This window comes from Passer domesticus, chromosome 1, assembly GCF_036417665.1.
Source record: "Passer domesticus isolate bPasDom1 chromosome 1, bPasDom1.hap1, whole genome shotgun sequence".
Lineage (NCBI taxonomy): Eukaryota > Metazoa > Chordata > Aves > Passeriformes > Passeridae > Passer > Passer domesticus.
In genome coordinates this window covers 40,917,256-40,943,650 of record NC_087474.1, presented here as the reverse complement: position 1 = coordinate 40,943,650, position 26,395 = coordinate 40,917,256, and the positions used below count along the sequence as shown (strand labels likewise).

The window sequence follows — 26,395 nt, the reverse complement described above, 5'->3', positions numbered from 1 at the left end:
TGTCTCTTATTTTTTTCTTTCTCCAAATAAAATTCCACTTTCTTAAAATTATACCTTGTTTTTTTGAGGGGAGCATTGGGGGAGTATTCATTCTATTTAAGAAATATGAAACTTCACCCTCCAATAAGCTGAAAGGGCCTCCTGGAATGAGAATTGAAGAGACAGCTAATGGCTGTATCTTGGCAGTGAGAAACACCAAGGTCTAGAAAAAGATTTAAAAGAAAATTCAGAATTGAAACTGAATCTGTCCACTTAACAAGAACTTAATTTATGAGTTTCATGTCTGTCTATTACAAATAGGTAAGACAACTCCAACATTCAAAACATACAGCACAAATCTCCAAGGAAATCCATACTCAATACTGTTGCAGAGTATGTACTTCATGCCTTTACCAAAAATTAGTTAAAAAAAATACCCTTAACTACTGAAAGTATTCACTCTTTTCTTGTGAATAAGAATCTGCCTTAAGAGTCAGCTTGCTCAATTAGTGGGATTTGCTTTAAAACCATCCTGTTCAATTAGTGTGATTTTCTTCAAATGCCTTGTATGTTTTACTGTTCTCTCACAGAGGTTCCCTTGTCAGAAGGAACAAATCCTTAGAGAACCTTTCAGAATGTGACACAGAAATTCAAGAACAACCTCCTTTGTTGGATATTTTGAAATTGGCAATGACTGCTGGGAGATATGAGGGAGTCCTTTCTTTAGCTTTTTTTTCAGCTGAAGAAGCATCTGGTTTTGAAAGCAGAAGGCAGCAAAGGATCTTCCCATACAGGGCATGTTTTCCTTTCCTCACTCCTACAAAAATAAATAAAAACCACCCCAATAGAAAACAAAAAAGGAGGTCTTGTCTGAGTAAGGGCCACCACTTTGTTTTCATCACTGCCCCTTAGTGAGCCCCAAAACCTTAAAACTGAAGTCCCATTTAAACCAGAGAAGCTTCATCTCAATGGGCTGCATACATAGTTGCCAGAGAACCTCCAACCTCAGCAAAGAGAAAAAGAAAAAACAACAACCTACAACAACCAACCAAACAAAAATAAAAACCCACAACCACCCCCTCCTCCCTCCAACATTTATAAATCATTTGGTCACTTGACAAGACAGACTGTAATTGAAAAAACAGGATTATAGAGAGCAGCTTTCAAATATTGTTGCAAACAGCAACAGCCACTGACCCCCAGCCACAGTCTCTCTGCAGACAACCTCAGAATATGAGGATGCACCTTGTGCCTACACAACATAGTATATGTACAGTAAATCCTGCCTTGTGACAAATGGATCTCATCTTCTTAACATTTATCTGTACTCAGGTCTGACAAAACCAGTGTGTTTTTTCATTACTCTCTAAGTAGGTCAAGTTCTACCACAGAAACTTTTTCCAGATGAGTTATTGTAACATTTACCCTCAAAATGGTCTTTAATGAAAGTTATTCTTCAAAAGGAAGTCCAGAATGTATGAGGTTATGCGATAAATGAAACCAACTTCCTTTAACATACATGTCTTCAAACTACTGTTTCTGAAATTTATTGACAGAAAAGATTTTTCTTAAATTCTTTTCTGCATAATATGATTTATTATACAATAGCTCCATGCTGCTTTCCTACTTACTTTCTAAATCTGGTTTCCCATTTTAATGCAAACACAACAAAGTATACTAGAGCTGATGAATGTCAAATCTGATAATGGGGAAATGTTTACAACTGAGTTTCCAGACATTCAGATATATATTGAATCAAGTACAAGGCGCACGTGTGCTCACACACAAAATCACTGTAACGTGAAGCTTCACTTACAATTAGAGAAATACCAATATGCACAGCAGGAGGGTGTGGGAAAACATAACATTTGCAGCACAGGGAAAAAAAAAAAAAAGATGGCCAAGGGAGAAAATAATTTCACTGTCTAATTTAATAAAAGTTGTTAGGGACAGGAGGAATCAACTCAGTATGTTATTCTTAAATTTAAACAACAAGCAGCTAAACTATTTCCTTGAACATAGCAGCATTATTAAGAGCATTACAAATATGTTCTGTTTTTCTGCTAGCCAAACAAGGTAAATTGCAGATACAGAGCGTTGGCCCAAAGTTCCTCTGGACAAAAAGAATGGTTTATATTCAATTCTGTTTACCTGCATGCTTCACTGCTTTCAGTATTTTCGGTGTTTCCCCCCAGCTGATTATTAGTTTTAGATCCATTTTCCTGCTTAGGCTCCTGTTGATCTTCTGGCAGTAGCAGCAAGGCATTTCTTAGACAAATCGCTGCAAACTCCATGCTGGCTACAGGTATTGCTGAGGACTGCCCATCACTTAAAGAGACACAGAAGTTGACCAATAAGTAGCAATCCTACTAAATTAAAAATAAAAGCAGAGCTCCAAAAATACCTGAATGCAGAGAAAACTTCACCCTAAAAATGTTAAATAACATTTTTATATACCAAATTTAATTTATTAAGATTTGTTATCTTTACATACTGAAAATACACAATAATGCCCCAATAGATTAGACTACATAACTTCTTGATTTCACTTGTGAAGTTTTATGGCAGAGCAACTAGATTCTTCCTGCATTTTTCTAAAGTGGATTACTGAAAATATATTTTTAAGTGAGAAAAAGAGGACAGATTTAGCTATCTGAAAATAAAATTTCAGATAAATAAATTGTAAGCTTTAATGCTCATCTTACTTACAATAAAACACACAGTTAAGCCCTCTGCTGGCTATCACAGAGGAGGCACAAAATGATGTTTAAGACTCACCAAGCATTTTAGCATGCCTTTCTCTTCACTACATGAATGAACAGTTATTCCACAACACTTTAAAAATCTCTGATAAACAGATATATATCCTTAACAAAGCTATAAAAACAAAATAAATAACTCATGGAAAACATACTCACTTATAAACAACATTCTGTATGGATTGGGATGCTAGGACTATCTTACGGTGGTAGCCTTGACCTACTATTGATTGCACAATTCCCTTTTTGCTGGGAAGACCTTTAGTCTCTTGTTCTGATGTCTAAAAGGAAAAAAAAGAGCTTAAATATCAAGGCTATTGAATGAGAGCTTGACAAAGTAAGTGAAGGCTGAAAGAAGACCTTGAACCCTGCTAAAATATAAGAATAATGGATACAGTTTTAAATCTGAAGTACAATGAAGGATCAGGCACCTTCTATTGTCTTTGTGTTGCAGAGGGGTTTTACTGCACACAGTGAAAGCACAGATTAGTTCTGACAGCTTGTCTGATAGCCTACTGACCTAGTTTCTCCTCTGTTTTGAAAGCAAAAGAACAATGAACCAAGTCATATTAAAAGAACTGACAGGATATCTAAAAAGAAATAATTTGATCTGCCACATAACATTCAGACTTGGCACTGCAACGCTTGCCATCTTCTCTCCCTGCTTACACAGCACTCAGAACACTCTTTGGAAAAGCTGCTCCCAAACTGTTCCATGGGGAGCACAAAGCTGAACAACAACATATGCAAAGATACATTAAATTAACTTGTTTAATTGATTGTTGAGTATGCAGACACATTCTGGGGGTCAAATGAACTTAAAGTACCCTAATTGGCAGTCCCAAGAATTATCTCTACACCATGTTTACTGGAGTTTGTTTGGCTGTTTTACCATGAGCCATCTTAACTTCACTGGTAAGTTTAGTGAGTGATGAAGAGCTGCAGTTTTAAGAAAAAACTTGTCCTAAATCTGGACTTTCAATAGCTATGCCTTTTCAAAAAAAATTATCAGAATCTATTGTAAAAATATTGACATAGTAGCATTTACTTCCAAATAAAAAATACACACACTGAGTTTGGACATGAAGCACATATTTCAAAAAAGGTGTTTAAAAAGGAATATTCTTCCATTTATATTTTATGTTTATAAAATACTAAAGTGGGTGAAAATTACCTTTAGTGAAATTGCTTTTCTAGATAGTATTCAGAGCATAAATATGAATCTATGCTTAGATATAAAGGAATATTACTGCAAATTGAGTTACAAGGTCAAATTGAACATAATATTGACTTTAGGGCCTCATTTGTCGTGTTGCAAATCTAACAATTTAAAGACACTTTCTCTTTGCCTTTAATATTACTAGCATCCAAGGTTTTTTTTGTTTTTTCTTTTAACATTACAAATTTAGGGAACAACAAGCTGTTTTTTGACATGAATTCAAGCTCTCTGGTACACCACACATCATCATAACTGCACAGGAAGAAAGCCTCAGGAACCTGGCATAAGCTACTACTTTGGCTAGTCTGCAGTAAATAGGGAAGTGCCACATAAGGATCTGTGCTTCCCATTGCCAGACTGCTAAATACTATCCTTGTAAATGGAATCCTAGCTTTGGATTTTTGCCACAAAACCACTAATCCACTCTCATACTCAGCTTTTCATTAGATGATCAGATGTGTCTATCTATTTCTGACTTGCATCCAGTAGGATTGATACAGAAAATTGCAAAATTAGTATGAAGAAAGCTGTTCTTCCTGCATTTGCTGTGCTTTATAAAACTCAATCTGACAAGTAGCACATACAGATTGCCTGAGTTTTATAAAGCACAGCAAATGCAGGGAGTCAGTCCAGTTTTGACCCAATACTCTTGAATCTTCACTGCTCTGCCTCTGAAATTGGTATACAAGCAAACCTCTGCTATAAAGTTGTATCTTTCTTAAGTCCTCTGAAATAGAGATACCAAAATATTGAGTATTATTCAAATTCCCAATGGAGAAGTTATTAATTTTGTATTCGGATAGTGTGCAGTCAATAAATGCACAGAGGCCACCCAGAGAGGAAAAACAGAGAATTCGGGGGTGGGGGGAAACAGAGCAAATATAACTATTTGCTCAATTCATCCCACACACCCTGTGAAAGGAGTGAAATGGGCATACTGTGGGAATAACTGCATAGGATCATGCAATTACAGACTACATCATCACTCCCCCACACTTAAGGGGTGAATTACAGTTTTACAGAGAATCAAGTACAGTGTATCTTAATTTCACAGATATATGATTTAGGTGCAGTTTTTTCTTCCTGTCCTCAGCCCTCTGAGTTTTATCATATGGGTTTATCATAAACATACGTGTATTAAAAGGTTGGAAACAAGATGTCCCAGAGGGCATGCAATATGCCTGCCATCAATAGGTTTCCAGCAATTTTGCCAGGAGAAGAAGGTGAATTAGAGATTCAGTTGCCCAGCAGGTGTGATCCCAACAGCTTCAGGATGGAGAAGGCTGATCTCTGCTTCCTCAGCCTCTGTCACTTTCCGGCTACCCACACTACAGAGTCTCACCCTGCTTAATCTCTAGTGGACAATGAGTGAGGAAACAATGAAACTTCAGATGAGCTTTGGCTGCATGAAGAGAAAAAGACCACATGCAAAGAGCTCCCTTCACCTGTTGCAGCTCCAAATTAAACACGTAAAAATACATATACACAAGAAATAATTAATCTGGATTTACAGAGGTGTTACAACACCAGGCCTTCAAAATACACAGCTTAACTCTAGGTATTAGTTCTACCTTTCTGTAATCACATGCCATTCTTTAGAGCAACTTTCCAAAGCTACTTACCCCTTTATTGGCAGCAATGCAGCATTCTGCTATTCTCAGCCACAGACGAGGGTTTGAGTGATAAACCTGGACTGCCTCAATCAGGCATTCAAAGGCAGCTAAGGGCCTCCCAATGTGCAAGAGCTGAATTCCACAGTTATAGAGCAACTCGTATCGCTTGTTAGTCAGTAGTGTACACATGGGTCTCCCTGAAAATTTTTTACCTGCAGAAAAGGATTACATCATATTGGATGTGCAGCTCAAGACAGCACAAAACTAAGAGGAAGAGGGAAGATGTGAGAAACACCCCAAAGCTACCAAAAACCCCTCTCATTGCTGAAATTCACTAGCCTCTGTAAATTTCTCTCATACCAAAACTGATTTCAAAGACAAATTAATTGTATTCTTAATGAAGACTGAAGTACATTAAATGCTAACCTCATATGTTCCTTATCACACAAGCTGGGTGTTACACAATAGTACTGAATCCCAGATTTGTGAGAATACACATCTACACCCATTGCAGAGAATGCTGACTCCATAAGAAAACCACTTTGTTGTTAACAAGCATAAAACGCTTTCTGTCTTCACATTAATACATAAGGCTGCACTTAGGTCTAGGGGAGAAATAGGAAAAAGCAATAAAATGCCTCATAGTGAGTATATTTTAAAGAAAACAAGAAATGAAAACAATTATAACTTCATCATGAAATGATGAAGACTGAGTGATGAGGGCCTCTATAGTCAGATAGGAGAGGTCTCATCTTCACAAGCTCTGGTCCTGTTCTCTGGGACAACACAGAGGGCATAAACAATCCAGGAGATTGCTGGAATGTGTTTATGATTTCCTTCTCCAAATGTTGAAGGAGCCAATGAGGACAAGTCCTATACTGGACCTTGTTCTCACCAACAAGGAGGGGCTGGTTGGGACCATGAAATAGTGGAGTCTCACCCCACTTAATCTCTAGTGGATGATGAGTGAGGAAACAATGAAATTTCAGATGAGCTCTGGCTACATGAAGAGAAAAAGACCACATGCAAAGAGTTCCTTTTATGAAGAGGGAAATAGTGGATCCTTAGGACAGTAGAAGTATGCACAGCAAGCTCACTGCACTGGACTTAAGGCAAGTAGACTTTGGCATCTTTGGGGGCCAATTGGTACAATACCAGGGAATAAAGCCCTGAATGGAGGAGGAGCCCAAGAAAGCTGATTAATATTCAAGAATCACCTCTCCCAAGCTCAGGAGTGATGCATCCAAACAAAGAAGTCAGGCAAAAAAATTGCCAGGAGGCCTCCTGAATAAGGAGCTCCTGAACAAACTCAAATACAAAAAGAAAGCCTACAAAGGGTGGAAGCGAGGACCAGTAAGCTGGGAGGAATAGAGAGAAACTGAGCAACCAGGGACCAGGCTGGAAAGCTAAAGCCCTGACAGGATTAAATCTGACTAGGGACATCAAGAGCAAAAACAAAATCTTCCACAGGTATGTTGGTGATAAAAGGAAAGCTAGGGAAAATATGAGCCCTCTCCACAAGGAAACAGGAGACCCCGTTACCTAGAATATGGAGAAGGCATCCTTCATGCCCTGATGATTCTACACAATATCAGCAGGACTAGAAATAACTCATGCAAAATAGGTCACAAAAACTCTCTTTTGTCATACCTCTCTAACTGATGGACAAAGTCTATAAACAAGAGAGAAGTAATTGTCCCATGGTACATTACGAAAAACAAGAAAAAAAAGAACATATTTAATCATCATCATTTATTTCTGGCAACAGCAACTACATTCTTACATCAGGTTATCACGAAAATTCTCACCCCTCTTACCCTGCCCTCCACAAAGAGATGGAAAGGGAAATTTGCTGATAATTACTCAAACCTTCTGTTCTCTATTTCCTAGAATTGCCAACCCCTCTTCCACCATCTGTTTTAATCTCTTGCTTACCTGGATCCGAGCTGCCCGTTCCCAGCTGTGCACATGCATTATCATTTTCTTGCAAGGCTTTTTTAAAGTAAAAAATTCCTAAATTGTGCTTTCCCATTGCAAAGTGGATACAGCCAAGATTGTTCCAGAACATACACCTTAAGCATTCACCTGAGAGAAAAATAAAACACCGTTTTCAGAAACTGAAAGTTGTTGCTAAGCCCATGAATGCTCCAACCACTTTCTCATATTCAGGTCAGCATATTATGGCAGTCTATTAAACATCTTTTTCAGTGAAGATGCTCATGGGTGACAGTGTAATATCCAACATGACATACACATATATTTATGGCAACCTAACCATACAAGCAGGAAATGCACTCTTCTTCCTAAATATATGTTCAGGTAACACTGTGAGAGGTTTTTTCTAAATAATAAAGGACAAAGAATTTAACTTTTCCTTATCTGCTGGTGACTAAAGTTTTACAGGGTTAACATGGATGATAAAGACAAAAGAGAAAAAAACCCGCCCTAAAAGTCCAAATAACCAGACTAGCAAATTAAACATACATGATTTTAGTCATAGCCTATGAAGGCTACTAAGTGAACAATATATTGTGCAAAAAAGCTAATGCAAAAAAGTTACGTGATGGTAAAGTTTTCAAAACAATTTTAAATCATAAAGAGAACTTTAAGCATAAAAACTGCCAGGGAGGCCTCAATTCTAGATCTAATAAATTGCCTTTTGTTTCATTTATTGATTAAGAGACTCAATCATGAGCCTTGCAAATATAACACAGCTTCAGAAATCCATTTTCATGGACAATCACAGCCTTATGCAGAAGAATGTTCAATGAAAATCACTACAGTGTTGTGTGAAAATACAAGAAGAAAGATGAAACACATCCAGCATATAAATCCATGACTTTCAGGGCTGACACTGTTAAGTAATCATGAATATCCTTAAAATTTATATCAACAAGTAGTCCTGTTATACTAGACACTGAAGTACCTGCAGGACGAAGGGTTTTTATTTTACCTGTTTTCATGAAGCCTGGATGTTCGGCAATGTTGGCACTGTTTAAAAGTTTGACAGCTTTACGGTAATTGCCTCTCAAATACTCAAAATTGCTCTTAAGAAAGAGAGAAGGAGCTGACTGTGAAGGAAAAACAATAGTTAGTTATCTCTTGGTTGGTGATTTCTACTCCTAGTGTTATGTCACTTCACAAACTTGCTTCTCCTGCCATTTAAAAATAAATGGGTTTAGGTTTAGGCCACATTACTTTCAAGAACTCTGTCATGAACTTTAGAGAATCCTGTCATGGAAGTGGCTAAGGGCAAAGGATCCCTAACCTGTCTTCTAATATCTGCCTCCCCACACGCCCCCTCCCTGCAGAGTTCCTTGTAGGCTGTAATCTTCCTAGTCTGCCAACACAGACCTCATGATCCAGAAGGTTTTCTGTTAAACCTGCTTTCCAGCAAGACATAAGCCTCCAAAGAATGTCAACAAAAAGAAAAAAAAACAACCCCAAAAAATGCTCACATATCCCAGAATTAATCTTTTACAAACCGGTTTAAACTACCAATTACATAAAAGTTTGTAATGTGGATAACATCTATAGTAAACTTATTTTACTAAGTAAAACTTATTTCACTTCAATTATAAAGAATGCTGAACCTGTTTATTATAGAGTGGTTCACTGTTATTTTGGCACCACAAGGTGTATTTTTTCAGAAACTAAAAACAGCACAAATAAGAAAATTCTACATTAATTACATTTGCAAAGATATTATAAACCCAACTGACTACATAAAGAATTACTTCAAACATCCACCCTCAATAAGAACTTTTTTTTTAAAGAACAATAGCAAATTCAGTTTTAAGATACAAAACACATCTAGATTTGAAAAACAACAGTCTTAAGAATACTTACATTCCCAGCTGTATTCATAACAGACTTGATCTCCCTTTTGCATGCTTTTAATGACTTCATCTGGATATAGGCTCTCACCTTATACTGTTAAAAGATTAAATTTATACAATAATTATATAGAAATTATACAATAATTTCATATACAAATATATAGAAATTATACAATAATTTCTGCAGGTTTCCAAGACAAACTGTATCTAGATATTTACTGCAGAATATTTTATATACATCTTTAAAATAGGTAGCAAAAAGCTCTTCAAAAAGTCTTCACAAAAAATAAATTCTATTCAGACTTTAAACACCACATTTACAGGGTTTGTATTTACAATAAGCAGATGAACACTTTGTTCAATGGCCAACAGCTGCTCCATATTCAAACACAGATATGAGCACTTAAAATGACAAACTAATTAAAATAATCTAACATCTTAAACCAAGACATTTACCTACGAAACTGAAAACACAAGTAAGTGAATGCTAATAGAGAAGCACTCTGATTCTTCACATATTTTTCAACAGAACTGTACAGCGAAATAAAACCTCAGCTGATTTAGAGTGGTGGAGGTTGAACAGACAAATTCAATGCAGCAAACTGCCATGTAAAGAAATAATTATAACACACAGGGACTGAAATGGTGGTGGTGGGCAGGATGTCAGGTCAGTTTTCCCTGTACATGGATCTTACAAAAAGGAAGATTTAGACAACAAGGATAACAACAGGAGAGAAAGCATCATAATTTGGACTGAACTGGTTTTGAAGGAGATGACACTCAGATTTAGAAAACCCTCAAAGAAATGTTCTTGTATAAATAACATGCAGACCCTTACCTGATGTATCTTAGATTTAGCAACTTCTATTAAAGCTCCACTTTCAGCTTTTTGATTCGAGGAATCTTTATTGGTATTATTACCTGACTGCCAAAAAAAAAGGAAGCATTATTGTTAGTCACCTTTTAAATTCAGTTGACATATTCAACTCACATGAAGAAAAATAAGTATTTAATAGTATTAATAATAAGATTGTTTGAGTATTTAATATCAAAATATACACACCCCACCAGAAACTAACTGGAGTTTAACAATCAAAATCCACAAACCACACCACCCATTGAAGAGCTGAATTCTGTACTAACATTAGTGTTACACTATGTTGCTCTGCAGTTAAGAAGAATTCTTTTGCCTAGAAGGACAACATGCATGTTCTAGAGTATCTCTTTAATACTTCCTTCAGTAAAATTACTATATACTTAAAGAAAGAATAGTTTATCTTAAGTGTGACATTCCATCAGCAGGGAAATACTGAAATGCCCTCTCTTCACTCCTAAGCCACTGATTCTACTGATTTTTCCAAAAGGCTCATGAAAGATTTTATTTGAAAGCATCCCTCATACTTTCAGATACCATGTAAAAAAGATACTTAATTTCCCATCCTATGTGCAACTGCAGTTCCTCTGACACTGACTTCCCTTTCAAACCTAGGGTCTCATATGGTCACAATCAAAAACAATATTTGACCCTGGAGACAACTGTCTTTCCAATGCAAGTTTCTGACTGAAGAAAGACATCTTAGCTCCCTGGAGTAAGAGAAAAGGGTGAAAGAGAGGGAATAAACAGCTGCTGTACACAATTAACTCAGTCACTAACATATTTAAGCTGCTGTCTAAAGTTACAGGTGATCTAACATAGCCTCATAATTCCAAATGCTAATTTTGGATTGAGCTAAAGCATATTTCGGATAAAGATTTAAAGGCATTTGTATGACTTAAGCTTACCTCATTTTTTCCATTCTTGCTGTTATTGTTGCCCTGTGAAATCATTTTTTCCAGAACTGCAAGCAGATGCAAGGCTTTCTCAGCTTGGTAAGTTAACAGGTATAAGTCTACAAGCAAGAAGCACACAGCCTGGGCAAACTTCTCTTCTGTGAAAAGCAAAGAAAAAAAATTGGTTTTACAGTTCTAATACCAATCCCTCCAAACATGGATGGAAAAAAAACCTACTATAAAGTGCCATCTATGCAACATTATGAGAAAAATCAATATCTTACATAAGAAAAAAATAATGCAGCCATGTCCAACCCACAGCTAAGTACATGCACTGAAAAGAAAGCTCATTTATCCAAATGGCATCAGCATAAAAGCACAGACTAAAGACAGCTCAACAAGTATTTAATGTTCATAGGTTCTGAGAACTGATCTAAGTAGATCAGCACCAAAAATGCTGCATCCAAACAGACAGAGCCATATACAGATGTAGAATCCCACAGAACTCACTAAGATTCTGTACAAACACATCTCTGTTTAGCTGACTTCAGAGTAAGTCCCAACTACGCAGATTGAACACTGGGAGGAATTGAAGCAGAAACACAGCAGCATTTACTTAATTTATTGAGACCCACACACACACATCCTTCAGCCTTCTCACTTATAAAATTTAACAAGGATTATGAAATTATTTCAGACAAGTATGGTAATTCTACTACACAAGGTATCAGAGCTCATAAAAGTTGCAGACTTTGTATCACGTATAAGCACATACAATTATGTACCACCTAATAAAGGTATTTAAAAATGAGTGCCCTGATAAACAGACACCCACCCATGAAGTTGTATGATGACTCAAAACATTAGATTTAAAATAATTTCATTAGCTTGTACATTATTATTTACATAAATATTGTCTCAAGTTGAAAGAATCCATTTCAGTTTCATAGCACTTGTCTGCTAAAGCTCTCTGAAGCACTTTCCCCCAAATTAGTTTGTTGTCCCTGATATAAGTAAAACATATTCTTGATTCCAAACCCTATCTAATTTCTTACAACCTTATTAAACAAATTAAAAATTACTTGTCTGATAGTGAAAAGAGACTGAATTTTCTTTCTGTAGTTCTTGAATGGACAAGATTCTTCTTTCTGCCTACATACCAAAAGGCTCTATGAACTGGTACAGCTTCTCCCCAACAGATATAGCTTCAGTATACTGGCGGAGATGGTACAGGATAACAGCCTGATTGTAGTACAGCATACTGTTCTCAACATCATCCAAACCATCCATTTCTTCAACAACAGAGTGAACCTGAAAAAACCCCAGTCATTTCATTAAACTTTCAGTACCTACAATTTTAAAGTATCAAGTATTTTAAAAAAACCCTCCAAAGCTACGAATTTCTTTATTTCAAGGTAAATTGTAACTTACTGACCTAATAAACTTCACTGTTGTTATACATTAACACAGCAAAAAAAAAACAACATACAATGAAATACAAAACTGTCAAGAACAGTAAAGTAATATTTTCCACTTTTTTATCATTTCACAAACTATTTCACGTTAAGGAACTTTCTATTGAAAGAACATAGCAAGTCCTTCTATTGTTATAATCTCACACCAATTTCAATAATAGTTAAAAACACAACTACAAAAGCTGTCCTACAAGATTAAACTGACTCAGATGTTTATAAGTTATGTTACTTTCTTATTTTGCTAAATCTATGGGACAAGGGCAGAGGTTTTACTCCTATTTCACTCAAAGATGCTGCCACCATTAACAGCACCTAAAATCAAATACCACATCAATACAGCTGCATTACCTGGTTTTTCAGCTGGTTAAGGGTTTGTCTCAAATTGTCTGTGGTAGTCTGATTACTTTTACAGAACTCTGCAACAGCAGTATTCAAAGTTATTTTGTAGTCATCTTTGTTTATGTCTTGCAGGGTATTTAGGTGTTGTAAACAAGCATCATAGTTTCCAGCCTGTAAATTGCACATATACCAGAAACATACATTAGTCCTTCCTTTATCAATACAAGTGAACTAAATGTGTATACACATATTTCATTATTTATGCAGATTAACATGGATGAAAAGCAAGTCTAAATGTTGAAGACATATCCAAACTTCAAAAATTATTTGGTGGAATAAGGACAAATCAAATAGCTGATTATTATTATTAACAGACATTTCCATGGAAAGTGTTATTCTCATTTCTCCTACCATACTAAGTTTCAAGACTGTTTCCTCAGTTTTTGTAATCTTTCCCCAATCCATGAACCCTGAGCAGCTGTAGTTGCTTACACAGGTTCCAGCCCAATATTTTATGTTCAGTCTTCAGTTCATCTGAATATATAGTGATTTACAATTTAATCTACAGAAGTTAGCTCAAGAGAGATTGGAAAAAGAAAGTGTCAGTTTCCCAGAGTAGGTATAAGAAACATTTTTACAAGCTTTAGCTATTGGATGAAGGATTCAATCACCTAGGAATGCCTAAACAGAAACTAGGAGCCAAACATGATGCTCCACTGATGTGTGATCTAATGGAAAAATCCCTTTCTTTGACCACAGGAAGACTTTAATGGCATCAAGAAATGAAAGAGAGACTCCTCACTCTTTCTCCTCACACATTAAGCCTTGATAATGCTTCCCTTTCAACTGCTAAATTCCTACACAGGAATAATCCCATTCACCTCTGCCATATCAGAGTTACTTCCAATGTGGTCAGACAGATAAGCAGATGCATTTCCATCTCTGTCAATGGTTCACACCCAAAAGCTAAGCTCTGGAGTACCACCCTCCACTTACTCCTCCTTTTCAGGTGCTGTTCCACAGAGCTTCTCCTGGACTGCTGAGTAACTTCACATTAAGGGCAAAATACAACAGAGAAGAGCTCTGGGGTCCTTCTGCTCTCCCCAAGAAAGTTGCCATTCTGCAGCTCCTTTCTATGGAACCACTCCAGTTCCTTCAGTCTCCCAGGCAGGCACAGTTATACAGCTCAGATGTAGCAGGACACTGACACATTTTCACAACTCTAAGCACCAACAGCATGGATTGCCTTCTGATCATGTGCACAAACACAGACACTTGCAACTCAGCTGCTGGCATGCTCTTTAGTTGAGCCAGCTCATCTCCCAGTGGTTCTCTTCCTGTGCTCACACTTGGAGCTTCTCTTCAGTAGTTTTCAGATCAGAGCAACATGGCTTCTAACAATGGCTGGTCTACAAACTTTAAATGCTCAGGTTATTTTGTGATGTTTTCCATCAGCTAACAGTCCTTTATGCCACTCTACTAGACAGGATCTAGAATATCATACTCAATATGATAAAGCAGCATGTGAGGCAGTCCACAATGCTATCTGGAGCTACTCAACAGCAAGAAATTGGCAAACAAGGCATCAAATTAATTCTGCTCACATCTGTTGCCACCTTACTCCATGAATTCAGGGAATTATTGAAGCAAGAAAAAACTTGACAAGATAAACCCAATACACTGGACCAGGATAAAAGATGAAATTGTTAGCAGATCAAAAGTATTTTAGGCATTTAGATGTATGGGCAAGGTGGAAAACAAATGACTCTCTCATGTGTCTTCAGTTCTCAGGATCAAATGCCACTGATTAAAATGTTATTGAAAAAGAGTAATTGAGCTAGACAGTGTTCAAGAAGACATTTGTGAACAACACAGTGTTAAGAACCAACCATATGCACTTCATATAACAAAATGAGTGAAACATAGAAGAACTGAGTGAAACATTGAAGCAAGAATCTCAAAAGACAACACTTAAATTCTTCCCTGACTTATTTCAGAAATTTAAAACTGAAATTAAAGCAAGGCATTTTGGAGACAGAGATACAATTGAAAGGAAAAGCAATTATACTTCCTGTCACACTACATAAGACTAGGAGACAATATAGAGAAAGAAAGAAACTGAAAGACCTGGTACCTGAACTTTAGCACAGAAGATAAAAAATCTTCCAAGACACACAAAACAAGTAGTAGATACTGCCTGTAGGTGTTACACATTCAGAAATGTTTTATTGCAAAGTGACAGGACATTATACAACACTTTTTGTGAAAGAATATAGCATGATGCTAAAACACAAGTGTTTGTTTCATTACTGTTTTTTAAATACATGAGGGTCCTTTAAACACTAAAACACCATTTTTAGCTTAATGCAATTAATTCTTCCAAGAAATCATGCACTTCCAATGCTGATGCAGAAGAGAAGCCTCATATAGCTTTTAAGGCTACTAAGTTTTGAGAATCCAGATTAAAAATGCTCTTGTTCAAGTATCCTGTTCAGTCTTCTTACATCATAGCAGGCAGAAAATACACATGCTGTCTTTATAACACAACTAGAGCTACTTTTAAAAGTCCTCTTAATGCATTTGCAACTGAATTAAGAAAACAGGAAAAACAATCACACAAGCCCACTTAGCAGTAATGTGGTAACTTAGAAAGTCTCAAAGTCTGACTTTTTCTTACCTGAAAAGCTTGTAATGCACTGCTTGACAATTCCTTTTCCTGATCAGTAATCCCAGAAGTACCTGCTCCTTCATGTTTTTCAGTACCTTGATCTGTAAAAGTGAACAGAAGATTATAACAAAGTTTGCAAGTGTGATAACAGCTGTGTAGCTTAAAAACTTTGTTTCTTCCAGTTCTCAAGGTCCTCCTGCCAATGCAAGTAATTTTCCAGATAACTGTAGCAGTGTCCCAACTACACTATCTATATCCCAAGTTACATCTCCTACCACAATATATCAAGTTATTCTAGACTCCTAGTGAATTCCTCTCCATGAAATGTAAATTATGAACAACCAAGGTCCTGCAAGTTAACTTACAAGCCATACATTTTAGATTTCTCTTTAAAGCTGAAACCATACACTAGGATTGTCTTATTTTGCTCAAAAGTCAGCAGTGAAGGCCATGCATCATGAAATATGTACCACAGTGTGTTAGATGAAAACCCACACAAAATACTGTATAGTGCTTCCTAAACAGCAAGCAAGGGATACTCTAGGGTGCAACAAAAACCACAGTAAACAATGGAACTTCCTCACAGCTCCCTACTTTGGAAGAATATTTCCCCAAATAAGAGGCTGCACTTGAAGCATCATTGTTAATAATCACTGATTACTATTGATCTACTATTAAAAAAAAACCAAAAAAACAATCTATACATTTATATTCTTCAATAAACTCCATCAAATGCTCTCTGGTGATTATATTGCAAGGCACAAGCACATGCTGCTTGCTCACTTTTTCAGCCTCACTCCAAATCTTATAGATCTTCCTTTGAATCACCTCTCTTCCAACGTGAGCAGGAGCAGTTTACTCTCCATCTTCCTCACAATTTATTCCCAGAATCTTCTCCAGTTCTACCATACCATTTTCCAGATGAAGATAAGAACAACATGTAGCAACTATGATGGTGGCCCCTTTATGCATTCATATAGCAATGTAACCAGGTTTTAATTGCCTTCAATTTTTTACACTGAATTCCTAATGACTTATGTTTCAGTCACTATTGAGCATATTTTTCAGAAAGAAGTCTACTAAATCCTTTTGTCATCATGTAATCAAGAATTCAGTGAAATTGCATTAAAAAGCACAGTACACACATTCCATGTCAAAGAAGCTGAAAAAAACAAACACCTCCACTAAGCCCTTCCTTCTGCTGAACACAAACCACTGAGAAAAAATAAAACTACATAACCACCAGACTGGAGAGAGTATTTCTAGGAGCATTAATTAATGTGCTAGAACATACAAAAATTATTTTGTGTTTTTGAAACAAAGACTTTATAAACCAGTAACGGTTTCTGCTTCTGCAGAAAATTATTTCTTGAATTTCACGGTGGAAGATCTGCACTAAACACATTTTGCTATCTTAAAAGACTATGTAGGCTCTGTAAACTTTATGCCTGCTTTCTCTTCCCTATAATTCAGAGATATAATGCAAACTCCACTAATTTTGTTTTCACTTTGAACAAATGAAAACACTTAGCTGAGAGCTCCTCTGCAAAATCCATTCCCCATCACCACCCATATATCTGGATCTTCTACTACCAACCATGAAAATTTACAAATATAGGACAAATAACAATCATAAGGAGCAGTCAAACCTCAGAAGATTAATCATATCATATCCTCAGTAAAAACAAAACAGACTTAGTAATCTGTTAAGTTTGTGCCTATTGCTGGGAAATAGTGAGATTCCTTCCACCTGCAATAATAGTATTTCCCCCTGCAATTAAGCAAGAATTGTAAATATTTGGTTGGGACTTTCATCCTGCATTAAGATGTCAACAAAGTAGAGATTTTAAAATCTCAACAAATCTTACAGCAGCAAGAGTAACCCATTGTTATTTGGACAAAATTCAGGGTTCAGCAATTTCAGTACTCTGGAGGGATGGATCCTCAAGGGCCTACACCTGCTATGAAATCTGACTGCATAATGCATTGATCAACACTATTTGCACTGCCTTACCCTTCAAAAGGAAAGGCAAAAGAGAAATTTAAACCACAGTAAAGCTCAGAACATTTCTGATGTGCCAAAAGCTTTCCACAGTGAAAGAGGAAAGGAACAGGAAGTACCTCTGCTTCAACCTAAATATAGCATAGATCTGATTCCAGCTCTAAACCTTGTGATCATACAGATGAACTAAAAGCTCTCACTCTCCAAGGATCTTTAAAACAGCAGCAAATAATCAAATGCATCTTCCCTCCAACTTTCATGCTAACAGTGGCATTATCTGCTTTACTTGCTCAGCATGCCTGTCAGATTGTGCTGCTAAAGGTAACCACAGTGCAGCCTTGAGGCTCTAAAGCTTTTGAAGCTGACAACAGTCCAATCGGATTCCTCACATACAGGTTTAGGAGCAGAGAGCCATCAAGTACCACCTACACTACTGATTACTGCCTTTGTATGCAGGCTTGTAAGACCAGCTTCTCAAAGGAAGTCTGAATTCTGAAATAAAAGGTCTTCAGTGAAGTGACAGATAAATCAAGAGATACTTGTCTAAGGTCTGCCACAAAAACTACACTTACATAGCTTGGTTGATGTAATTCCTAAGGAAAAATCAGGAGAGGTCTCCAAACTTGTTGGTACATTAAACAAACACAAATCCAAAACACAAAATGAAGCTGGGGACTACTTTAAGCAAAACCACAGCTGCCTCTGTAATTCAGTCAACTGCACCTACTAGCACTCAGTAAAGAAAGCAGGTTTGTGAAACCTGAACTGGAAGCTTATAAAGAAAAACTACAATCCAGCTGATATAGTTCACAGCATAGCTCCTTCCTTTGAAAAAAAGGGCAACAAAACACTTTGGCTATTCTGTACCCTTTTTGTCCAAACATACCTAAAACTTGTTAAAGACCTGAAAGCCACTCCAGATGTGATACTGCCATTCGTGTTTAGACTGGGATCTACTGCTTCAGCTGATCTTTGCTATCAGAGATCCCTCCAAGAGGAGTCCCCTGAAAGCTGGCTGGCACAAGGTACTGAAAGGAACCCACAATTCCACTGAAGTGGCAGGGGTGGTGGGGAGGGAGTGCTCCTGCTCTCTTGGCTGCAAATGGCTATCCCAGTGCTTGCAAACAGAACTGCTACTCCCATGTTCCTTGAAGCACTTGAAAGTGAAACAGGTAGGAAACTTGTTCCCTGGCAAAAGAAACAGCATGCCTTGCTCACTTGGGCCCCGTGACCTTTGGCACTCCTGCAGAAGCACGTGGTGTAGGTAACACATGGTGCACCAGACATTTCCAATGTGCTCCCATCTGTACAGCAGCCACAACTATCAGTTGAAATATCCAGAGCAGTGCAGATTCTCTACTTCACAAGTGAGAGAACTTGATTTATCTCTGTAATTTGTATTTAAATATGGACTTGTTTGTTTAACTTTTCATTTGTCCAACTTTCATGAGTACAGACCAACTCTAAAACTAAAACTTCTGTAGGTTCATGATGTGGGGCAAAAGGGGCAACCTGGAAAAGGATGTAAAAATCAACTGCTCAGATTTTGATCTGGAGGAAGCTGCTGCACTGAGCTGGAAGTTAAAGAATCAAGCCAGGAATTATCTTCCTGGCTATCAGTCTTGGGGCTGAACAGCAGCAACACTTCGTCACGGAGGCTGGTTTGCTTTGCACAAGCAGGAAGCTGCTCCTGCTGGAGAAGGAACATCATGGTGGACAGCAGAACTTCAGGAAAATGGTCTCTATGAAAGGAGAACAAGGAAAAGGGTGAGACTGCCACCTGAGAAGGAAGACTGCTCTCCTCATGGGCTTGCTGCCAGAATCTCATAAAAGCAACAAAAGTCACATCTCCCACATACACATACCTGAAGACACCTGAGAGTGACTGCAATCATTATCCTTCTCATACCTGCTCTCCGTTTCTCCAAGGACTGCTGTTCCTGAGCTCTCTTGTTCCTACGCCCTGCAAATTACATCTTGCATGAACTGTGCTGTTGAACACCAGAGCTTCTCTGGAAATATTTTTAATTTCCAAACTCTCAAGAAAGAGATTATCCCTCTGCCTGTAAAGGGGATATCTATCACATGACTCTTGCTCCAAAAGAATTTTGAAGGGTATGAATCCCAGCCCGTGTCCAGCCATTACAGGATAACAGTTTGTGGCACCAAGACTGACATTTTCATTTTCGTATGACTACCAGTATAGGTACAATAGGCTTCTTTGGTGCTGTGCAATAAAAAGCAAACATTTCTCAGTAGAAAGCTACCTATAGCTCGCTGCTATGAACAAGTGCAGCATGTAGAATATCCTGCCATAGCTCACATCTTTGATTCATTTCACACATACTTTTAAGAAAGTAAAACTGAAAAGTTCCTTCAACACTTCCAAGAACATCAACAAAAAAGTATTAAAAACTTGATGCCAATTTTTTTTCTTGTAGTTTAGCAGTCACTTACAGTTCTTCCAAATAAACACATGACAGTTTAGTAAACATCACGCAGCACAGTATACTTATTTTCCCTGTAATTTTTTTCCCAAATACTGAGGCATTGCATATTTAGCATCCAGAGAAAAAAATGCTTAAGGTGATTTAAAATAATGCTCCCGCCACATAAAAACAACTAGAAAAAAAAGATGACCAGAAACAAGAAGGAAATGGCATGAAGCTGTGTCAGGGCAGTTTAGGTTGGATATCAGGAAAAGGTTCTTCATTCAGAGAATGTTTGAGCACTGGAATGGGTTCCCCACTTGGCACAGGAAAAGGTTCTTCATTCAGAGAGTGTTTGGGCACTGGAATGGGTTCCCCACTTGGCACAAGCCCAACAGAGTTCAAGAAGTGTGTGGAAAACACTCACAGGCACATGGTGTGATTCTTAAGAGATGTCCTGTGCAGGGCCAGGAACTGGAATTTGTTAATCTTTATTGGTCTTCCAACTCAGGATACCCTACACTTTTATTAAGCAGACCTATACAATTCTATAAGTAAGGCCTTCCTCCACATCACCCTCTTCTCCATCCCCCCACAAGCTGACATCTGACGGCTTCACCTTTCCTGCAATGAAGGCTTCTTACATGACAGGGAGCTGTACAGGAGATGGACAAGCAGTAGTTTAGCAGTGCTACCCAGCAACTGTATTTGAGATTTATTCTGTCTGTGTACCAGAACATGGCTCATGTTTTAGTCCCGGTGATTTCTCTCTGCAGTGTCTTTTCAGGCCCGAGTTCAGTGAGGACGCACTCACCGCCTGAAACCAAAGCAGCACCCCTGAGGGAATCGGGCTGAACTCCAGAGATTCAGCAGCACAACCAAGAGTGATAACCTCCCTCATACCTCCTGCATGCCCCAGTCTAACAAATCAACCCAGCCGCTCGACTTCTGTAGGGGTTATTAAGCTCTGAGTGACACAAACACACAACACCCCCCCGCCAATACGAACGTAGGGCCCTCCCCACCGAGCCCTTCCCGGCCAGGAGGGGGCAACAGCTCAGCGCCGCTTGCCGAGGGCACGGAGGGCCCGGTGCGCACCCGGCCCCGCGGTGTCACAGGCCCCTCACGGGGGGCACCACCGCTCCGGCGGAAGGGCACGGCACACGGCCGCACAGGCGGCTTTCCCCCGGCGCCGCGTGTCCCTGCGCGCCGGGCGGCGCAGGCCGGGGGCGGGCACGGCGGGGCCGCGGCCGCTCCCCCCGCACTCACCCGCAGCCTTGTCCGCCGCCATCTCCGCCTCGGCCGCCGCTCCGTGCGGGACCGCGCAGCCCGAGCGCGCCGGTAGCTGCCGGGAGTCCCCCGCGCGCCGCGCTGCGCCACAGGCGCTGCCCGACCGCCGCCGCCGCCGCCGCCGCCCGGCCGCTGCCCGCCGGCGCTGCTTTGCCGCCGCTGCCCTGCGCGCGCCGGGCCCGCCCCACCGGTTGCGCCGCCTGCCCCGATTCGCCCGCCGCTTCCGGGTTCCCGGCGCCCCGCGACGTCCGGTGGTTGCTGGGGCAGCGCGGATGTGACGGCAGGACGCGGCGGGGGCCGGGAGCGGCGGGCGAGGCGGGGCCGCCATGTTGGCGTGTGAGGGCCGTGGTGCGGCGGTGCGCGGCGCTCCCGCGGCACGGAGCTCGCCCGCAGCTGCCGGGCGCTGTCTCGAACGGGGTTTGTCCTTTCTGCCCCGCTGAGACGTGCCGGCTCTCATCGATGGATGTAAATATCTGAAGGTGGGGTGCTAAGAGGGTGGAGTCAGGCTCTGCTCGGTTGTGCCAAGCTGTGGGACAAGAGGCAACGGGCAGAAACTCATCCGTGGGAAGTTTCACCTGAACATGAAGATGAACTTCTTTACTGTGCGGGTGACCTTGACAGATTGTCCAGAGAGGCTGAGGAGTCTCCGTCGCCAGGGATACTCAAAAACCCCCTGGACACGATCCTGTGCGGTGTCCCCGGGATGGCCCTGCTCGAGCAGGGAGCTTGGACCCGCTGAGCCCTGTGGTGCCTCCCAGCCTGACCTGTGATCCCCTCCAGAGCAGCAGCCCTGACCTGGAGGCTTCCGTTCAATGTGTTCTCTAGTTTTTGTGGGTGGATTATCAGGCAGTTGATCTAAAGTGTTGTTAAGGCTCTTCTCACCATACTAATTAATGGCAATAAGTGCCCTGCGCAGGCTCAGTGCCGACATCCCATATTCCTTCCTAAGTGGCTGTTTGGGCACTGCACACCCAAAGGTGTCCCCAGGGGGACAAAACCCTCATCACACTGAGGAACCCAATTAGACTTTTTAATGGTTGTTATTATATTTCTTATTAAAGTAACAGGCTGGGATAAGTGGCACTGGCATAATCATGAATAGTAAAGATTCTTAAGTGTTTGTGTCCAGTTCCAGGCCTCTCAATTCCGGAAGGACAAAAAGGTTCTGGAGTGGGTCCAGCAAAGGCAGTGAAGCTGGCTAGGGGTCTAGAGGATAACAAGGAGCAGCCAAGGGAGCCAGGGTTGTTTAGCCCGGAGAAAAGAAGGCTCAGGAGTGACCTTACTACTCTTCACAACTGCCTGAAAGGAGGGTGTAGGGAAAGGGAGATCAGGCTCTTCTCCTGGGCAACCTGTGACAGGGCTAGCCTCAAATTGTGCCACGGGAGGTTGGGCATCATTCTTCGTGGAGAGAGCAATTAAACATTAGAATGGATTGCTCAGAGAAGCAGTAGGCTTGCTGCCCCTGGAAGTGTTTAAGGAAAGACTGGACATAGCACTTAATGCCATGGTCTGGTTGACATGCTGGTGTTCAGTCATAGGCTGGACTTTCTGAGATCAGAGAGCTTGTCCAAGGTAATGGATTTTGTGATTCTGTTGTTACTTGGATCTGCTATACATAGTATTTTAGCATTCACCTTTGCTACGATGTATCTTAGTAGGCTCAGCAGCCACTTCTTGTTCTGACTCTTGGGCATAGACTGGATGAGTGCAGAGGAGCCAGGTAGGGGGGTCTGTTTTGACCCCTCATAATTATATTTACAACAGGAAGTAGGATGAGGTTAGAAGGCACCCCAGAGATGTCCCCTTCAAGCACCAAAAAGTTCCCTGTGTCTCCATCCCTTGGAGTCAGGCTCCACAGACACAGGGACAGTTACCCTTAATGGCCATCATCAACGTGCACTGTGCTTCTTCTGTGTCACTGTGGGGTTCCTGCCACACACTGCTCCCACAGTGATAGCCAACAGTTATCTGTTGATACGAGAACACTTTCTTCTATTATTTCTCCAGATGTGGTTCTCAGAGATTTCCTCCTCCCCCCACTCCTTCCTCATTTATTCCTGTTAAGCATCACCTTGTTTTCCTACTTGAGACAGCAAGTGTAGATACACTCAGTTCTGATTAAGAGGCTTTAGTTTGTAAGGTTTTTGTCTCGTTGCCAGCAGACAACACTTGTCAAGACAGCCCAGAGTGTCTCATGCACACTGCACCTGTGGCGTGCCCCTTGCACGTTAGGGAAAAGTTGTCCTTGGAAAGTCAACAGCTAAAGGGATTCAGTGGATGCAGGATTTCTTAGCAGTCTTCTTGCAGTGGCTTCCAGTGACAGTGTTCTCCCTAACTCTGCTCTCAGAGAGGTCAGGTTTGTAGGTAAGGAAAAATTTAACACAGGGAAACAGCTGGGAAGAAATGCACTGTTACACACACCAGCTCTGAACACCTTTAAATCACAGCTTTTAATGAACCAGGCCCTGTAACATGAAGGACACTGAAAAGGAACAGGATTATTTCAGGATTTTGAAGAGCAGGATGATTCTTCCTATTTTGTAATTGAAGCTCTGACTATTCCAAATTATGTCTAATAACTTATTATTTATCACCACTTCTTCAATTCATCTTCACTCAAATTTGATCTTCAGGCTTTTAGACACGTATATGAAATAATGTGTCTTAGACATATATATGAAAAAATCACACAATCCTTATTCTTACATATCTTACTCCACATCTCTGAATTTGTTGTATCTTCTTTTGTAAGAATGAGCTGTTAGACAAGACCTGTATGGATTTGTGAGTATCTGCAAGTTGCAATAGCAAGTACTCCTAATGTGTATATATTTAACAGTGTAATTATTTATTAATGTTGCCATTCTATTTATTTATATGTGCATATATATGTAAAAACCATGCTGTTTTGGTAAGAAATAAAACCTATAAAGGGAAGAGCACTGTGCTACAAGTGTAACTGCATATTCTCTCTGATTTTATCAAAACAAGGAAGTCGCCAAAAATCTATGCTGAGTGACCAAGCCAGAATGGCCAGTGTAGACCTGATGTGAATGTCCATGTCTCTGTCTCCCATGCTGGGTCCAGTGTTTATTTCCAGTGCCTGAGCAGGAACCTGCTTGCTCCGGAGCATGTCACATCAGGATGGGCACTGCAGTGAATTTGCCATGCCGTACTATAGCTTTTCTTTAACAATCATGTCAAAAGCTATTTAGCTTCAATTGTGGCAGCCCTGGTATCCAGCTGCTCCTCTTCCACATCGTGACATCTAGAGGACAGTAAGAGTTTGCTTTATCCATGTCTTGGCTTGAAAAGACAGGTGTCTGCAAAGGAAGGCAGGAGCCCCCTTTGAAATGGAAAATGTAAACCCCCTCCCTCTGAATTATAATTTTAAATTAAGGGGCTCTCAGGCAAAGATGTGGGAGCAGGAATAACAGTTCTTTACTAGGAAAATTAAAAATACAAATGCAATAGTACAAAAAAAACCACTGACAGAGTCAGAATACCACCTGACACCCTGTTGGTCAGGGTGCTGATAGCAGTCCCATTAAATGGTGGCTGCAGTGCCCCTGCAGTGACAGGTGTGGTTCTGTTGAAGCAGTGATCCTGTAGAAGGATGTAGTTTTCCTCTGATGGTCCAGTGGTGGTGTAGATAGACCTGGTCTTCCTCTGGGAATCTAGTGGGAAAAGGCTGCTTGTGGTGCTCCAAATCTCAGATTATATCCAGGAAGGAAAGTTTGGCTCCTCCCCCTGGGCAGAGCATCTCCCAGTGGGATGATGTAATTTTTAGCAGTCATGCAGTGAGACTCAGTGGCCCATTAGCAGCAGATATATCCCCGAGGGAGGTCATGGAAGAGATAAAGAAAACTGCCCCAGCTGCTTTTGACAGGTGGCCCGATTAACAGTAGATAACTGCCCCACCTCTAACAGATGGCAATAGAATACACACCCCCAGCCACATCTTGAACCTAAAACAATCCATCATGCCATAATTTTACCACAGGACTTGTTTACCTGAGAGGTACTTACAGCAAGCTTTCTTATAACTTCCATCACCATTTTGCCATGTCTGCAGCTGGTAGTTCCAAAATAATTTATCTTTTTCCATTTCTAGGGGGCAGACAAAGCAATTTTTATCAGCTGGCCCTTTTTTATTCAGTATGGATTATTTTTTAAAGGAACTTAAATAAAATTTATTCTTATTAATACTCAATTGCTTATGTGTGTGGAGCTTACTGAAGGAAAGGAAGATATTGCCCTTTATTGCAAGTCAAACACACAGTCATGCAATCAAAAATGTTGACATTTTTCCTTCAAAAATATTGTGATAGCTTCACTACTTTCTTCTAAGGAAAGAGGAGTAGGTTTCTTGCATAATTGTTTCTTATATTACACTATTGTTTCTATGTTATGTTTCTTGTATCATTTGCATTCTGCTTGGGATCTCCAGTCTCAGGGAGGCAGGCACGCCATCTGCTGTGGAAGATACAGAATAAAATCAAATACCATTTGTGAGAATAAAAATAAATGTAGGAAAAAAAATACTCCTAAAATATTAACTCTCCTGGAATTTTGTTTTTCTGGGAAAGAAATTACCACAATTCAGGCTTTTAAAACAAATCTCATTCTGAAGAAACTAAACATGGTACACAGATGGGCAGTTTTTCTAAGTTTCTTTTGCCCATTTCTAGGTTAAATTATTAGAAGCCCAAAGAAGCCAACTGCCACTAGTAATTTCAAGGATAGTGGGGGAAGTGTCAGGAGGAATAAAACCTATCTGCTCTCAGACTGAGTAGTCTCAACATCTCATTCCTGCCTTGTACACTAACTTCCTTTAGCAGACTAGATTAAGTAGAAGTAGACCAGGGTTTTCTCTCTGCTTTTGGCCTCAAAAAGCAAACTTTTCAAGGCTCTATTTCAAGCCCTTGGAGACCCAAACACAGCAATACAGCAATCTCCTAGCCAGCCTTGCAGCTGTAATGATATGTAGATAACCTCTCCACTGATCATACC

At 39.8% G+C, this 26,395-nt stretch overlaps 1 protein-coding gene and 1 long non-coding RNA gene across 22 annotated transcripts in view; both read right to left on the bottom strand.

Moving 5' to 3' along the window:
- The window catches only part of CNOT10 (CCR4-NOT transcription complex subunit 10), a 32,411-nt gene extending 10,853 nt beyond the window's left edge, over positions 1–21,558 (bottom strand). Inside the window, exons 1-13 of one of the 2 annotated variants that reach the window (XM_064415417.1) lie at positions 21,362–21,558; positions 19,573–19,626; positions 15,671–15,762; positions 13,003–13,164; positions 12,340–12,490; positions 11,192–11,337; positions 10,248–10,334; positions 9,420–9,503; positions 8,524–8,641; positions 7,506–7,655; positions 5,580–5,782; positions 2,898–3,019; positions 2,131–2,307 (exon numbers count right to left, since the gene is read on the bottom strand). In XM_064415417.1, coding sequence (XP_064271487.1) covers positions 2,131–2,307; positions 2,898–3,019; positions 5,580–5,782; positions 7,506–7,655; positions 8,524–8,641; positions 9,420–9,503; positions 10,248–10,334; positions 11,192–11,337; positions 12,340–12,490; positions 13,003–13,164; positions 15,671–15,762; positions 19,573–19,626; positions 21,362–21,383 — 1,568 coding nt within the window. In that variant the 5' untranslated portion in view covers positions 21,384–21,558. The remainder of the gene's footprint in view (positions 1–2,130; positions 2,308–2,897; positions 3,020–5,579; positions 5,783–7,505; positions 7,656–8,523; positions 8,642–9,419; positions 9,504–10,247; positions 10,335–11,191; positions 11,338–12,339; positions 12,491–13,002; positions 13,165–15,670; positions 15,763–19,572; positions 19,627–21,361) is intronic. The other variant, XM_064415425.1, reaches the window with a different exon arrangement.
- A 2,249-nt stretch (positions 21,559–23,807) lies between these two features.
- The window catches only part of LOC135297698 (uncharacterized), a 56,471-nt gene continuing 53,883 nt past the window's right edge, over positions 23,808–26,395 (bottom strand). For 15 of the 20 annotated variants that reach the window (XR_010359643.1, XR_010359645.1, XR_010359630.1 and 12 more), the window contains one exon: positions 23,808–25,858. This is a non-coding gene — a long non-coding RNA (uncharacterized LOC135297698). The remainder of the gene's footprint in view (positions 25,859–26,395) is intronic. The other 5 variants (XR_010359627.1, XR_010359631.1, XR_010359632.1 and 2 more) reach the window with 4 other exon arrangements.